The following is a 17,618-nucleotide window of genomic DNA, read 5'->3' on the forward strand; positions in this document are numbered from 1 at the left end:
ATCCACGTTGTGTGTGTTTGAAACTGATAGATGCATTTTGGATCGCCGCAAACTGTGGAGCAGCATCATAGTGACTGCATCTGCTTAAGTCATACAGTACCATCTCAAGGCCTTATGGTGTGGGGCGCTATTAAGTACAACCACAAACTACAGTTCCTGCATGTCCACGGCACTGCGACCAGTGTGACCTACATCAGTGACATCCTGTGACTACCCAGGCACCATTTTTCAGTAACACAATGCACAACCAGAGGTACCTTCTTGTTGTCACAGGATGTCAGACTTTTTGGTCTGGCCCACCTGATCACCAGACTTGTCGCCAGTCAAAAATGTGTAGGATATGGTGAAACGACGGGTGCTGTGCTGTGACCCAACGCCAACAACCACAAATGAACATGAAACCACTTGAATGCAACTATACCACAACATGCCATTCGCGCTGTATACGCATCAATGCAATCACACATGAAATAAGTTATCACAGCCCATGGTGCCTACTAAACAACAGGACAAATAATGAAGTGAGGTGACTGAAATGCTAACCATTTCTGCAGAACACACTAATGTACATGTTCTGTGAATACAAACATACTATCCCTAGTCATTTAAGGTGTTCTGCTTTTTCTCAACATGAGTAGTATTAAGACAAAACTAAAAGCCATTATGGGATGAAATGATATACAAGATACATGGAAACACATTATTCTAACTATACGCCAATGCCATTAAGTTTCAAATATTGTAATGAAAAAGCAGTGTTTGATGCAAATGCACAAGCTCATTACACATTATTACAGTTATACTGAACCAGTAATATTTGTTACCACCTGAAGGTTTCATGTGCAAATGGGATGGCACATTCTTTCAGTTATAATAGTGTTATAACTTGTGTGTTCACGGTCAAGATAAAAAAATGAAACATTCAAATAGAAGGCCCACTTATTTTCCCCAATAAGATTATTGTTATTAGCTTCATAAAACGTGTCAGCAGTTAAATAGATATATGTCCAAAGAGGTCTATATAACTTTACACGAGACGTAAGACAGGTAGCCATACTTACAGTGATATCATTCTTGTAGTCCAGTCAGAGAACAAAAATTAGCGGAAAATATCACGGAGTCACAAATTTTTGTGCAGTCAAGGGATGGAGTGTTATGAACAACATACTAAAAATAGTGACTGGTGCTCGCGCGCGCGCGCGCGTTTGTGTGTGGAGGGGGGCGGGGAGGGGGCGGGGGGGGGGGGGGGGGGGGGGGGGGCAATGGGACCTTTAAGGGTCACTTCTTTTATGTTTTTCATGAACAACTTGAAAACTGCAGCTTCTAGCAAAAATGTTACCCAAAGTGACTACTTGTTTCCACATTGCTGGAGATGGAAAATCACGTTTTATTAAAATGACAGTATTATGAAAAGGATAGATTGCTCCTCACCATATGGTGAAGATGCTGAGTCGCAGACAAGCAGAGGAAAAAGACTTACAAACAAGCACGCATGTGTGCGTGTTGTGTTGTGTTGCGTCTACTCCAGAAGAAGGCCTTCAGGCCGAAAGCTTACTAGTTTATCAAGTCTTTTTGTTGTGCCTGTCTGCAACTAAACATCTCCATTATAGTGTGAGCAGCAATCTATCCTTTTCATAATATTGTCATTATCCCATCCTGGATTTTCTATTGTCAGATTATTAAAAACAGTGTTTTAATGGTATAACATTAATGTTTATTGTTAAATGAAGTGGGTTAGGAACAACTATTAAACGTAGTAGAGCCATATTAGGGATAACTTCGTTTTCCCAGAGTGTAAGAGTGGAGGGGATGAGGTTGGTGGGGGAATAGAAATGTAAGGGAATGTAAGTATCTGATTCTCTTTAGATTGTGGGACACCTAAGGCTGAGGCAATGCATTTATTACCACTCTTGCCGTAAAAAGTATTCCAGCCAGTGGTACTGGAGACAGTGAAAACAACATTGTTGAATGCATACTGACAGCATGTTACACTTGGGACAGGCTCTTCAGTGTGGTAAATAGCCAACAGCTCCAGCTGTTTAATTGTTTCACATGTAGCTCACTTAACAACTGCAAGTAAGTACTCATTTAAGAAACTTAAAATCACTCCAGTAATAAACACGAGCTCAGTGAAGTTATTTTGTCTACTCATATAACTCTTTACTGGAAAACATTTTTGCCAGAAGCTGCAGTTTTGGTGTTATTCAAGAAATACATAAAAAGTTAATCTTGAAATGCTCTTCCCACTGGTTGCGATTTTTAGTGCATTGTTCATGACACTCCATCCCACCACTGTACAAAAGTTTGTGACTACATGTTTCCCCCCCCCCCCCCTCTATTCAACCTTTTTTCGCATTTGCTGTAGGGCTATTCTAAGTGGGAGACCATGTGGTGAAATATATCACTCCAGAGGAGTCTTCTTACGATGAATGACACATGTAAGAAGTACAAAGCAGTGTATCATAGGTAAGATCACAGATATTGTTTGGGACTATTATTTTGTTTCTATATGATGAGACATGCCGAGGGATGATGCCCATCTTCAAAATGGGACAGTAACTGCAGCAACTTCGCAACAGGAAACACCTGCTTGGATGATATACAGGGCGATTTTTTTCAACTGCGTACAAACTCTAGGTATTTTTCAATGAGAGTATACGGAACAAAAAATATCTAATGAACTTACATCTGGCAATGCATGGTTTCCACACCAGAGACCATTTATTCAGTCATACATTGTTACAGAGATTTCAGTCTAACATACACTGTACCACACAGCCACAGTAACAGTATGCATTGAAAACTGTTTCTGTGTGCCTCAATGCATGCACATATATACCATAGCATGTTCTGTCTCAGACATTCACATCACCAGGTTGCATCTGAACAGTGTCAAAGGCAGCTTGATTATGCTGCTCCAGTATCTCTACATCTGGAATGAGCTCTGCACACACGCTACTTTTAAGATGGCCCCATAACCGGGAATTGCAAGGGTTGAGAGCCAATGAACGAGCAGGCCATGCAACTCGACGCCCTCATCTGATCGATCAACCAGGGAAGACACAATTGAGATGCATCCGGACGGTAATGGCTAAGTGGGCTGAAGCACAATCATGTAGCAGCCACATAACACTTTGAATCAGCGGCACTTCTTTCACCAGGGGAGACAAAGTCACCCGCAAGAAATGCTGATAGTTCCGCCTTATTGGGTGGCTTGGAAGGAAGAATGGACCCAAAAAATGGTCACCGATTATCCCGGCCCACACATTCTGGCTGCACCGACCCAATAATTTGCTGTTGCCATACCATGGGGGTTCTGTATTATATCCCACAGATGACTGTTATCAAAGATGGAGATACAATTCTGCATAAAGTTGGCTTCATCTGTGAATAGGATGGATGACACGAATCTTGGAATCACAGTTGCCTGGTGAAGAAACCAGTGACAAAACTGCTCCTGATGAGGAAAATGTGTTGCTAACAAATCCTGCACATGCTGTAAGTGATAAGGGTAGTAACAATCGTCACAGACAATGTTCCACATGGTCGTTTGGCTTACACTGTACTGGGAGGCCAACTGCCTGGTACTGATATGACAGTTGCCTTTCACAGTGTTAATCACAATTACCACCAAGTCTGCTGTCCAGACATTTTGAGTACGTCCTTCAAGATTTCCTACTTCCTGAAACAACCCTGTCTCAGACAGATGGTGAAACACAGTTGCAAACATTGAATGCTGTGGTTGCTGGCAGGGATAGATCTCCAGATACAACCTTGCCACCTGTTGCCCATTGCCATTTGCCATTCCACAAGTAGACATCATGTCAGCAAGCTCTCAATTTGAAAAGCGTACCACTGTACACAATGCTGTATCACATCCACTACAAGACGAGTCAGCAACAAGAGTGAATCGGACACAACATTACAAATTACTGTGGCAGGACAGGGCGCTAGGGCATGATGTATGAGGAATAGTACCACCATCTAGCAGGAAACAATGCATATTGTAAGTCTATAACTGTGGCTGCATGGTAAAGTGTGCATTAGACCACAGTGTCTGTAACAAAGTATGATTCTCTCATTGTTCAATCCAGAGAGCTTGTAGGCGGTGGAGGGGTGGGAGGAAAAAAAAAAAAAAAATAATAAATAAAATAAAAAAACACCCTGTATAATTGTGACATTGGTTTTTTATGTGATATACAGAAACAAATGAACATTTCTTTTAAGAAGTCATTCTCTAAGTTTTGATTCATGTTGGGATGCTGTAAACCAGGGCTTAACAACTGGCCGGTTTTGAGCGTGAGTACTCGCATCTGCTCAGGCACATGCTCGCGAGCAGGTGCAAGGGGGAGGAGTAGGGAGGGAGGGGAAATGCGCGTGCACGTTTGAATAGGGCCACAGCGTGCCTATTGAATTCGCGCCGACTGTGTAACATTTAAAGTACTACAATCCGCTCTAACACTCGCTTCGCTGGTTAAGAACCATGTCAAATCGCCGTTGTGTAACCCCAACCATGCTTTCAAAGTTCAACCCCCATTGGGAGGAATTGTATCTGTTTACAGAAAAAGAGTGTGATGCAAAATGTTTAGTATGTCACAAAACACTGAATTCTTTCAGGAAATTTAAATTGCAGCGACATTATATGTCATACCACGCGAAAGACTACGGAAGTGGATAATGTGATGGACCAGATCGTGCACAGGGAGTTATTAAACTTAAAAGGAAGCTATTCGAAGAAGATCTGGACGACGAAGAAAAATCAACTGAGGCAGCTCTCAGAGTGAGTTACAAAATTGCTTTGCTTCACTGATAGCGATTTAATAAAAGAATGAATGGTAGTTAAAGCGGAACATTTGTGTCCATCTCAAATTGAACAGTTTCGGATTGTGCCATTATCTAACATGACCATTATGCGCCGCATACAGGACACGGCAGATGACATCCAGAGCCAGCTTGCAAATATCTGTGAAGATTTTATGGCGTATTCTCTAGCTAGCTCTGGACGAAAGTGTTGATATCACTGGAACAGTGCAGCTTGGCATATTTATTAGAGGTGTTAATAGAGATCTTCAGGTGAGGGAGGAGCTCCTCGATGTAGTAGCCATGAAGAACACTACAACCGGAGGTGATATTTTAAGTAGTGTTGAAGAAAGTGTTGAAAATATAGGATTGTCCTGGAATTCTTTAGTTTCAGTGTCTATAGACGGTGCACCAGCGATGACAGAGGGGGGGGGGGGGGAATCAGGTTTCGTTGGGCTGTTGAAGGAGAAAATGCAAAAACTGACCGTGGCGAATGGAACAAGGGGCGTTCACTGTGTGATCCACCAGGAAAACTTATGTGCAAAGAGTATCACTCTAAAAAATGTGATGAGTGTTGTTGTTCGTACAACCAATTATATAAGGAAGCATGGGCTACAACACAGGCAATTTAAAAGCTTTCTTGAGGATGTAGAAAGCCTGCCTTATTACAGCGAGGTCTGCTGGCTTAGTCGTGGCGAATTATTAAATCGATTTTTTTGCCTATTAGATGAGATAAATATGTTCATGGAAATAAATAACATGTGTGTTCTTGAATTGAAAGAGCCTTCATGGAAATGTGATCTCGCATTCTTAGCAGATTTAACTAGCCATCTGAATGCTTTAAGCATTTCCCTACAAGGTAAAGATCTGCTAATTACTCACTTCATAGATCGAATACGAGCTTATAAAATGAAATTGACACTTTGGGTGAGTCAGCTGGAAACAGGAAATCTAGCTAATTTTCCTAAATTATCATCCATGCAAGATGTTCACAAAGACTGTGAACGTTATTCACATAGTTTAGTTGCCCTTAAGGAAGAATTTGATCAACACTTTCAAGATCTGACAGCACTAGACAGTGATTTTTATCTGTTCTCCTCTCCATATTCAGCGAATATTGAAGAGATTCGTCCTGAGCTGCAACCAGAAATTATTGACCTGCAATGTGACAGAGAATACAGAGACAACTTTCAGAACAAGAAAAACATTTTGGAATTCTACAGACACTTCCCTCAGGATAGATTTCCTCGTTTGCACAAACTGGCAGCTACAATAATATCAATGTTGGGTTCCACGTATCTTTGTGAACAACTGTTCTCTGCAATGAAATGTAACAAGACGCACCTGAGAAACGCATTGTCTGATCGAAATTTAAACTGCACGCTGCGCCTACAATGCACAAGAACAATTACTCTTAGCATAGATGCAATTGTAAAGGGCAAAAAGTACAAGATAACCGAGAATACCACACTTCAGTGACACCTTTTATTGTGTAACAGTTCACAAATTAATACGAATGTAGAGGCATACACTAAGCTAATAAAATTATGTGGGACGTGTACATTCTCCTTTATTTATTTCATTTGTCGCAGTAATTATTCGTGAGTGATATCCCTGCAGGTGGCCGCGGATTTACATTGACTAGCGGCAGCTGTTGTGTGCCTCACGTGACTCTCCCCACTCTCCGCTCTGGTCCCGTAGTGGGGGTAGCGTGCTCGCGCCTTGCTGCTCACAGCTTGCTCCATGAGCACGTATGTTGTGAAGCCCTGCTGTAAACTGACAAAAGTTACTGATGTGATCTATTCAATGATGTGTGTGTTTATTGACCCGTGCATCTGACTACTTCATGTACTAATGTCAACTGCTTTTGGTCTGACTGTAGAATTAAATTCATAATAATAACAAAGTACATTAAATAATAATTCTTCAATTATTACACCAAAAAAATAAAGTTGCGTAATTAGTTCTTTGTTTATTCATATGTACAAGTATGCAGTTCTGGTACAACCTTGCTGCATACTGTCATAAGCACAGTGCTACAGAATCCTAAATATAATGGCACAGTGCATATCCACTTTTTCAATGGGCTGTGTAATTTTGTCTTCGGTCCAGTAATAGCACTATTATTTCAATGTACACGACAACTGGGAACATACGTACATGAAGCCAACAGAAATTGACTAATTTTCTCCCAGTAATAATTAAAACTTTAGGATTTTCCTTCACACACAGCAAAGTCGACGAATTTGCTGTAGGGTGTTCTTGAACTGTTGTCAGGTACTATTATTTCCGTATGTTTCTGTATTCTTAAAATTACTGCACCTATATGTCGTTGAATTTCCCTAAAAAGTGATTCCGTAATATTATTGAATGTAAATAGGTAGAAAAACTAGTTTATTTATTATTCAAAACATCTATTAAAGCTGTCATCTACCGGTAGCCTCCGCTTCCTGTATTCAACTGTTTTAAAAACCTATTTTTGTAGCTTGTGAAGTTATACGAGGAGCACTGAACTGTATTTACTTAGTCTTGTCAAATTGCAATGGTAACCCATTTCCTTTGAACCATATGTTGATGTTTTCAAGTTATGTTAGTTGCTGTTTTGGTAAAGCAACTGGCATTGATTCTGTTCTTATAATATTATTACCAGCTAAAAGAATAACATTTGTATCTTCTAAAACCCCAAGTTGGAGATCATTTATGTGCATCACAAACAACAGTTAATCAAAACAGGGGAAGATCCAAATTAAAATCCATAAAATTCAAGTACCTTTTCCTCTTTAAGACTGTTTCAAACCATAAATCTAAAGCAAAAGTAGAACAGTCCTGTTAAATACTTTATGTTATACAAGGAAAACAGCCCAATACTGAAATAAATGTTTAATCATATCATATGCAAAGTTGTCTTTTTACCATCATAACTGTATCAACTTTAGTGCAGATATAAAACTTACACTCTATTCCAAAAACAAAGTAATTATGTTACTCAAGTATATTGCTTACCTGCAATCTGTAATTTGGATCTGCCGTTGCAGCATGTGCCGCTAAGAAGGGATCATAGTAGACACTACTGTGAAAAAACCAATGTCAGTATTAGAGGAATGTCATCCACTGTGGACATTCATTTAAAGTGCACGTATGTATTTTGTCAACATATAATAGCCAAAAGTAACATTTTGGTTTAGCAAACAACTAAAAAATTTATTGCAGCATATTAAACAGAATTACATTACAGTAGTATCCTTAATTGTCAATAAACTGTATATAGCTTTCTGAATTTCTTTTTTCAATTTCACACATTACAATATGAAAACTGTACATTATAACAAAGTAAACTACAAACAGAGAACAACTTAAATGACTGTGCAAATAAAGATACAATAAGTCAATTCCAGAGAAGGTTTTACAGCACTTTCTGCTGATGTTTAGGAAGATTTCAGCTTTTTTAAATACAATTAACATAATTTTTAGTAGTTTTGTTATAAAATTGCATTTTTTTCAAAAGAAAGTAAGACTTTAAAATTAACATGTGATATCAGTGTCTGCTGTTATGTAACAGCCAGGACTGATTTGATCTGATCTAAATGCATTAAGGCAACAGAGTTCCATGTTAATATTTGCAGCAGAACATTCTTGAAGAGAATACGTGTGGTGGTGGGCAGGGGAGTGGGGGATGGAAGGAGGAAGGAGATGGTGAGAGGAGGGGTACTGAGGATAGAAGAACTAGAGGCTTCCAATATTTAGAGTAACCAAACATGGTGATTATACCCAGTTCATCACAAGAATAAACCCAATGTAAATGCAACCGATGGTGGTGTGTTTGTCACTGTTAATAGTAGTTTATCCTGTAGTGAAGTAGAAGTGGATAGTTCCTGTGAATTATTATGGGGGGAGGTTACACTCAGCAACCGAGCTAGGTTAATAATTGGCTCCTTTTACCGACCTCCCGACTCAGCAGCATTAGTGGCGGAACAACTGAGAGAAAATCTGAAATACATTTCACATAAATTTCCTCAGCATGCTATAGTCTTAGGTGGAGATTTCAATTTACCAGATATAGACTGGGACACTCAGATGTTTAGGACGGGTGGTAAGGACAGAGCATCGAGTGACATTATACTGAGTGCACTATCCGAAAATTACCTCGAGCAATTAAACAGAGACCCGACTCATGGAGATAACATCTTGGACCTACTGATAACAGACAGACCCAGAATTTTTAACTCTGTAAGCACAGAACAGGGAATCAGTGATCATAAGGCTGTTGCAGCATCCCTGAATATGGAAGTAAATAGGAATATAAAAAAAGGGAGGAAGATTTATCTGTTTAGCAAGAGTAATAGAAGGCAGATTTCAGACTACCAAACAGATCAAAACAAAAATTTCTGTTTCGACACTGACATGTTGAGTGTTTATGGAAAAAGTTCAAGGCAATCGTAAAATGCGTTTTAGACAGGTACGTGCCGAGTAAAACTGTGAGGAATGGGAAAAACCCACTGTGGTTCAACAACAAAGTTAGGAAACTACTACGAAAGCAAAGAGAGCTTCACTCCAAGTTTAAACGCAGCCAAAACCTCTCAGACAAACAGAAGCTAAATGATGTCAAAGTTAGCATAAGGAGGGCTATGTGTGAAGTGTTCAGTGAATTCGAAAGTAAAATTCTATGTACCGACTTGACAGAAAATCCTAGGAAGTTCTGCTCATACGTTAAATCAGTAAGTGGCTCGAAACAGCATATCCAAGACACTCTGGGATGATGATGATGATGATGATGATGATGATGATGATGATGATGATGATGATGGCATTGAAACAGAGGAAGACACGCGTAAAGCTGAAATACTAAACACCTTTTTCCTTAGCTGTTTCAAAGCTGAAGACCGCACTGCAGTTCCTTCTCTAAATCCTTGCACAAACGAAAAAATGGCTGACATCAAAATAAGTGTCCAAGGAATATAAAAGCAACTGAAATCAGTCAACAGAGGAAAGTCCACTGGACCTGATTGGATACCAATTCGATTCTCCACAGAGCACTCAAAAGAACTTGCCCGCCTTCTACAGCCGTGTACCGCAAGTCTCTAGAGAAACAGAAAGTTCCAAATGATTGGAAAAGAGCACAGGTAGTCCCAGTCTTCAAGAAGCTTCATTGAGCAGATGCCCAAAACTATAGACCTATATCTCTGACATCGATCTGTTGTAGAATTTTAGAACATTTTTTTTGCTCGCGTATCATGTAATTTCTGTAAACACAGAATCTGCTCTGTAGGAATCAACATGGATTCCGGAAACAGCGATCGTGTGAGGCCCAACTCACTTTATTTGTTCATGAGACCCAGAAAATATTAAATACAGGCTCCCACGTAGATGCTATTTTCCGTGACTTCCGGAAGGCGTTCGATACAGTTCCGCAATGTCACCTGATAAACAAAATAAGAGCCTACAGAATATCAGACCAGCTGTGTAGCTGGATTGAAGAGTTTTTAGCAAACAGAACACAGCATGTTGTTCTCAATGGAGAGACGTCTACAGACGTTAAAGTAACCTCTGGCATGCCACAGGGGAGTGTTATGGGACCATTGCTTTTGACAATATATATAAATGACCTAGTAGATAGTGTCGGAAGTTCCATGCGGCTTTTCGCGGATGATGCTGTAGTATACAGAAAAGTTGCAGCATTAGAAAATTGCAGCGAAATGCAGGAAGATCTGCAGCGGATAGGCACTTGGTGCAGGGAGTGGCAACTGACCCTAAACATAGACAAATGTAATGTGTTGCGAATACATAGAAAGAAGGATCCTTTATTGTATGATTATATGATAGCGGAACAAACACTGGTAGCAGTTACTTCTGTAAAATATCTGGGAGTATGCATACGGAACGATTTCAAGTGGAATGATCATATAAAATTAATTGTTGGTAAGGCGGGTGCCAGGTTGAGATTCATTGGGAGAGTCCTTAGAAAATGTAGTCCATCAACAAAGGAGGTGGCTTACAAAACACTTGTTCGACCTATACTTGAGTATTCCTCATCAGTGTGGGATCCGTGCCAGGTCGGGTTGACAGAGGAGACAGAGAAGATCCAAAGAAGAGCGGTGCGTTTCGTCACAGGGTTATTTGGTAAGTGTGATAGCGTTACGGAGATGTTTAGCAAACTCAAGTGGCAGACTCTGCAAGAGAGGTGCACTGCATCGCAGCGTAGCTTGCTGTCCAGGTTTCGAAAGGGTGCGTTTCTGGATGAGGTATCTAATATATTGCTTCCCCCTACTTATACCTCCCGAGGAGATCACGAATGTAAAATTACAGAGATTCGAGCGTGCACGGAGGCTTTCCAGCAGTCGTTCTTCCCGCAAACCATACGCAACTGGAACAGGAAAGGGAGGTAATGACATGGCACATAAAGTGCCCTCCGCCACACACTGTTGGGTGGCTTGCAGAGTATAAATGTAGATGGAGATTTAGACTAATCAGCAAAAACAGCACGCAACACTGGCAGTGGTATGCTCTTGGAAGTAACCCCCACTTTCGTCTTGGATGTCTTATACATATGTTACTGTAAATGAAACTTAAAGGCATTCTAATGTATTAACAACCATCAAAATTTTTCTTCATCATACTTTAACTATGTAAATTTCATTTCAAAAATCGTGTATAGTCGCAGTCTCTATAAAAGCTAATTGTGTTCAGATTGTCGCGCTGTTAATACGTAATGTGAAAATGGCTGATGCTACTTCCAGAACAAGCACATGGAACACAGTTTAAGGGAAAAAAAGGGGGAGGGGGGAGGGGGAGGGGGAGGGAGAGGGAGAGAGAGAGAGGGGGAGAGAGAGAGAGAGAGAGAGAGAGAGAGAGAGAGAGAGAGAGAGAGAGAGAGAGAGAGGGGGGGGGGGGGAGAGAGAGAGAGAGAGAGAGAAAAAGAGAGAGAGAGAGAGAGAGAAAAGAAATAAAAGGAAGACACAGATTGTTGTTCATGTTTTTCAGAAGTTTACAGAGGAAATAGACTGAAATTTTGCGATGGAGTTCATTCACCACAGTTCCGGCACAATGCGCAGCTTAATTGGTAGCGTTGAAGAAAGGTAAAAGGATATTCTGTGGATTGCTGTTCCAAACCTTGCTGCGATTGTTTTTCTAATTACATATCTCATGTAACACATAAATTCTTAATTGGTACAGATATTTTGTAAAAGACTGTTAACAAGCTTGATTAAATCAAGAAACCCTTTCAAATGAAATTTTTGGGTGCAAAATGAAATAACATATGCTCCTGGTACCATAACACTGCAATTTGAACCCAGTAGAACTGATCTGGGGTCACGCAGAGAGATTTGCTGCAAGAAATAACAAGACAATTAAGCTGCCATATGTACTGGAACTAATGCACAAAGCTTTGTCTCTTATCACTGTGAATGCTGGTGGTTTTTTGTTTTTTGTTTTTGTGGTTTTAGGGCTGCTCCTGGGTCATCCACTAAAATGGCATCCAGAGTACATGGCAGGCCAAGATCAAGACGCAGTGTATTAAAATCCGGACAGGACGTTAAAATGTGGCAGACCGTCAGCAATTGCCCACATGGGCACAACGGCACCGGCGCAGCCGTCAGCAGATGGCAATGGCTGAACCGGCAGTGTCCAATTCGTAACCGGGCCAAAACGACCTCCTCCCGCCGAGAAGGGCATGAGGAGGACGTCCAAGCCGCAGGAAGAGGTTTCAAGGCCCGATGCTTGATGTCCGTAAGCAATAAAATGAGCCGACAAATGACCCTGCTACAATCTGATGAAGGGACACAACAAAAAGCTGTCCGAGGCTCGAGGACCGCAGCCTTGGCCGCAGTATCTGCAGCTTCGTTCCCAGGGATACCAACATGGCCAGGAACCCACATAAAGCTAACCGGAGAACCGTCGTCCACCAGCTGCTGAAGAGAGCGTTGGATCCGGTACATAAAAGGGTTCACTGAGGCTCTGGATGGCGCTCAGGGAACCGGAGCAGATGACATAAGGAGAATGTCGGTGGCGGTAGATGTAAAGCAGAGCCTGGTAGAGGGCAAAGAGCTCAGCTGTGAAGACCAAACAATGGCCATGGAGCCGGTATTTGAAACTGTGTGCCCCAACAATAAAAGAACGCCCGACACCGTCATTGGTCTTAGAGCCATCTGAATAAAAGAAGGTCATTAATGAACTTCGAATGAAGTTCGACAAAACGGGAGTGGTATACCGAACCGGGGGTAACCTCCTTTGGGAGCGAGCTGAGCTCAAGGGGAACGTGAACCTGAGCCTGGAGCCAAGGTGGCGTGTGGCTCTCGCCCACTCTAAAGGTGTCGACGAAAGCGAACTCCAGGAGTAACAGGGCACCGACATACAACCCGAATTAACGGTCGAGAGAGTCGTCAAAAAAGGAACGATAAGATGGGTGGTCGGGCATTGACAGTAGCCGACAGGCATACCGACAAAGCAGTATTTCGCGCCGGTAGGTGAGTGGCAATTCACCGGCTTCAGCATGAAGACTCTCGATGGGACTAGTATAAAACGCTCCGATCGCAAGATGTAAACCCCGATGTTGTATGGAGTTGAGGCGGCATAAGATGGATGGCCATGCAGGGGAGTATACGAAGCTCCCATAATCGAGCTTGGAGCGGACGATTGCCCGATATAGGCGAAGTAGGACGGTTCGATCCGCTCCCGACGACATACCACTGAGAACACGGAGGACATTTAGAGAACGGGTACAACGGGTAGCCAAATATGACACACGTGGAGACCAGCTAAGTTATCTGTCAAATGTAAGACCTAAAAGTTTTGTTGTCTCCACGAATGGGAGAGCAACGGGACCAAATCGTAAGGACAGTGGGAGAAACTCTTTGTAGCGCCAGAAGTTAATACAGACCGTCTTCTTGGCAGAAAAACGGAAGCCATTGGCGACACTCCAGGAGTAAAGACGGTCAAGAGAACGCTGAAGACAGCGCTCCAGGAAACATGAACGCTGCGCACTGCAATAGATGGTAAAATCGTCCACGAAAAGGGAGCCTGATACATCAGCTGGGAGGCAATCCATTATTGGATTGATCGCTATGGCGAAGAGTGTGACGCTCAAAACTGAGCCCTGTGGCACCCCATTCTCCTGGCGAAAGGTGTCTGACAGGACAGAACCCACACGTACCCTGAACTGTCGATCCATTAAAAAGGAACGAATCAAAAGAGGTAAGCGACCGCGAAGGCCCCATGTATGCATGCTACAGAGAATGCCCGCCCTCCAACAGGTGTTGTAAGCTTTCTCCAAATCAAAGAACACAGCCACGGTCGGGCCCTTCCGCAAGAAGTTACTCATAATGAAGGTCGACAAGGTAACCAGATGGTCAACAGCAGAGCGACGCCTTTAAAATCCACATTGTACATTGGTAAGTAGGCGTCGAGATTCGAGCAGCCAAACCGAACGAGAGTTAACCATTCGCTCCATCACCTTACAGACACAGCTGGTAAGCAAGATGGGTCGATAACTGGAAGGCAAGTGCTTGTCCTTCCCCGGCTAAGGAATCGGTACAACAATAGACTCGCGTCAGCATGCGGGAACATGTCCCTCAATCCAGATGCGATAATAAGTACGAAGAAAGAAACCTTTACCCGCAGGACAAAGGTTCTTCAGCATCTGAATATGAATAGAATCAGGCCCTGGAGCAGAAGACCGTGACCGGGCAAGTGCATTTTCGAGTTCCCGCATGGTGAATGGGGCATTATAACTTTCACGATTCGAGGAGTGGAAGTTAGGTGGCCTAGCCTCCTCTGCCTGAGCGGAGCTTGAAACCTCTGGAAAAAGCGGCCGAAGGCATTGGAAACATCCTCAGGGGCCACAAGGACGTCATTCGCGACCGTCAAGCCAGAAACTGGTGAGTGGATCTTAGTGACAGATAGCCAGCGCAGGCTACCCCAGATAACAGAAGGAGGAGTAAAACTGTTGAAGGTGCTTGTGAAAGCAGCCCAGCTGGCTTTCTTGCTTTCTTTAATAATACGACGACACTGCACACGTAATCGTTTATAATTGATACAATTCGCCACTGTAGGGTGGCGTTTAAAGGTGCGTAAAGCAGGTCGACGAGCACATAAAGCGTCTCTACATGCTGCAGTCCACCAGGGGACCGGTACGCGACGTGGAGAAGAAGTAGTGTGAGGGATGGAATATTCAGCAGCAGTGAGAATGACTTCCGCAGCTTGTGAAGGTTTGATCCTGAAAGGTTGCCCTGGAAGAGAAGAGCCCCCAATCTGCTTTGGAGATGTTCCAACTAGTTGAGCACAGAGAGGGGGTATGATGCAGGAAATGGTTAACACACGGGAAGTGGTTGCTCGAATATGTATCAGAAAGTGCATAGCACGCAAACCAGCGTGCAAGTTGAGTAGTACATATAGAGAGGTCTAAATTGGAATAGGTGTGAGATGTGTCCTAAAGAAAAGTAGGGGCGCCAGTATTGAGGCAGACAAGATTGAGCTGGTTGAAAAGGTCTGCTAACAGGGAGCCCCTCGGGTAGGATGCTGAAGAGCCCCAAAGGGGATGGTGGGCATTGAAGTCTCCAGTTAACAAAAATGATGCAGGTAGCTGAGCAATAATTTGCATCATATCTGCCCTGGTAACAGCAGACGACAATGGAGGGTAAACGGTACAAATGGAAAATGTAAAATTGGGGAGAGTAATTCGGACGGCAACTGTATGCAGGCCGGTGTGCAATGTGATGGGATCATAGTAAATATCATCCCGGACCAGCAACATAACCCCTCCATGAGCCGGAATACCTGCCACAGGGGGTAATTCAAAACGTACAGAGGTGTAGTGTGCCAAGGCAATTTGATCGCATGGGCGTAGCTTCGTTTCCTGGAGGGCTACGACGAGCTGACGTTGCAAGCAGAGCAGCAACTTTAAGTCCTCTCGGCTGGAGCGAATGCTGTGAATATTCCAGTGAATAAGTACCATCGTGAGAAGAAAAAGAAAAAGAAGATGCAAGAAGGGGTCACCTCGAAGGCCGCTGAGGGCCTGGCTTCGAGCGAGCACTACTGCCGCTATCAGTAGGCGGAGAGTCATCGTCCATTGGTTCAACAGGTTCATCGGCCATCTTGTTAAGATGGGCGGGAGGGGGAGCTTCCTCCGCTGGTGAACGGCCAGATGTTCGGCTACCAGCGGTGCGGCCAGGTGAAACGGATGACGGCCTGGGGCGGCAACCGCTGGGTGGCGCAGGAGAAGAAATGCGCCGTGGAGGAGAAGGAGAACTGTGCTTCCTACGAGCCTTCTTGGAAGGTCGTTTAGTGGAAGTACTGGTCGATGGCTGGGAGTTCAAGGTACGTAGGAAGTCTGCACGGGACGGTTCCTTCTTGAAGGCCCGTGCATCTGACTTCTGGGTCTTTGTCTTGGCAGAAGCTGATGAAGGTGCTTGTGTCGGAGGGGTGACGAGAGGAAGAGGAGACGTCGACCGGGCGATCTTAGCATGGCCGAATGGACGACTGTGGTGCTGAAGGTCAGATCGCATGTCTGCGTCGCCACCTCCCTGGTAGTCCGAGGAGAGGCGAGGACAGTACTGTATTTCCCCGCTGGGAGCAGCGTGGGCTTCCTACTAGCAAATAGTTTGCTAGTAGCCGAGGTGGACACTTTCTCTTTGATCCGAATTTCCTGTATACAACGTTCTTCCTTGTAGATGGGACAGTTGCGGGAGGACGCTGCATGGTCACCCTGACAGTTCACACAACGAGGAGACGGAGGTGGACAGTCACCCTCATGGGCATCCCTGCCACAAGTGACACATTTAGCTGCACAAGACTGGCGAGTGTGATTAAAACGCTGACACTGGTAGCAGCGCATAGGTGTCAGGACAAAGGGGTGAACAGAAATAACCTCGTAGCCCGCTTTGATGCGCGACGGCAGCTGAACACCATCAAAGGTCAAGAAAAGTGTCCGGGTCGGTACAAGGTCATTGTTGACCTTTTTCATGACCCTATGGACAGCCGTCACGCCCTGCTCAGCGAGGAAAGACTGAATCTCCTCGTCAGTCAATCCGTCGAGTGATCTAGTATATGCCACACCACGAGACGAATTCCAAGTGCGGTGAGCCTCCACCCGGACAGGGAACTTTTACAGGAGTGTGGCCCGAAGCAGTTTTTGTGCCTGAAAGGCGCTCTCAGTTTCTAGTAACAAGGTACCGTTACGCAACCTGGTACAAGACTTGACACATCCGGCTATGGCATCTACGCCCTTCTGGATAACGAAAGGGTTGACAGAGGAAAAATCCTTTCCGTTCTCAGATCGAGAAACTACGAGGAACTGTGGGGCAGGCGGTAGTACTTTTGTCACTGGTGGCTGGTCAAGTTTCCGTTTTTGGGCAGAAGTCGAGAGAGAAGAAGAAGAGAAATCCATTGCAGAGGAATCCCCCATGATTGCCAGCGTCTCCGATGGCACGCTCCTTCCTTGTGGGGACCCTCTCAGAGGGCACTCCCGCCTTAGGTGAATGTTTACACCTCAGGTCACACCTCCCGAGAAACGAATGGAGGGACCAAACGGCATGGTTGGAAAGTGTCAGCTCAGGCAATCACCCCTCCCTGGGCCTGGCCTTTACCAGGGGGTACGTGCGTGCCTTACTTGTCTACTCAGGGCGGCGAATTACGCGTTACCCCGTCACTGGCTACGAACGCGAATGCATGGGTCGGCCTTCAGGCACGCACAGGGAGGAAGGGAGAAGAGGAAAAAGAAGGGAGAGAAAGGACAGTCTGTCTCAAACGCTAAGGCGGAGACCAGAGAACGCAAGGAGAAGAAGGCAAGGGAAAAAGTAAGTAAGACAGTGAGATGGAGAAGAACA

General features: G+C 43.8%; 1 protein-coding gene across 10 annotated transcripts in view; it reads right to left on the reverse strand.

Moving 5' to 3' along the window:
- The window catches only part of LOC124607261 (RNA binding protein fox-1 homolog 3-like), a 468,620-nt gene that overhangs the window by 34,073 nt on the left and 416,929 nt on the right, over positions 1-17,618 (reverse strand). For 8 of the 10 annotated variants that reach the window (XM_047139554.1, XM_047139609.1, XM_047139592.1 and 5 more), the window contains one exon: positions 7,804-7,870. In XM_047139554.1, coding sequence (XP_046995510.1) covers positions 7,804-7,870 — 67 coding nt within the window. The remainder of the gene's footprint in view (positions 1-7,803; positions 7,871-17,618) is intronic. The other 2 variants (XM_047139561.1, XM_047139546.1) reach the window with 1 other exon arrangement.

This window comes from Schistocerca americana, chromosome 1, assembly GCF_021461395.2.
Source record: "Schistocerca americana isolate TAMUIC-IGC-003095 chromosome 1, iqSchAmer2.1, whole genome shotgun sequence".
In the NCBI taxonomy this organism is placed as follows: domain Eukaryota; kingdom Metazoa; phylum Arthropoda; class Insecta; order Orthoptera; family Acrididae; genus Schistocerca; species Schistocerca americana.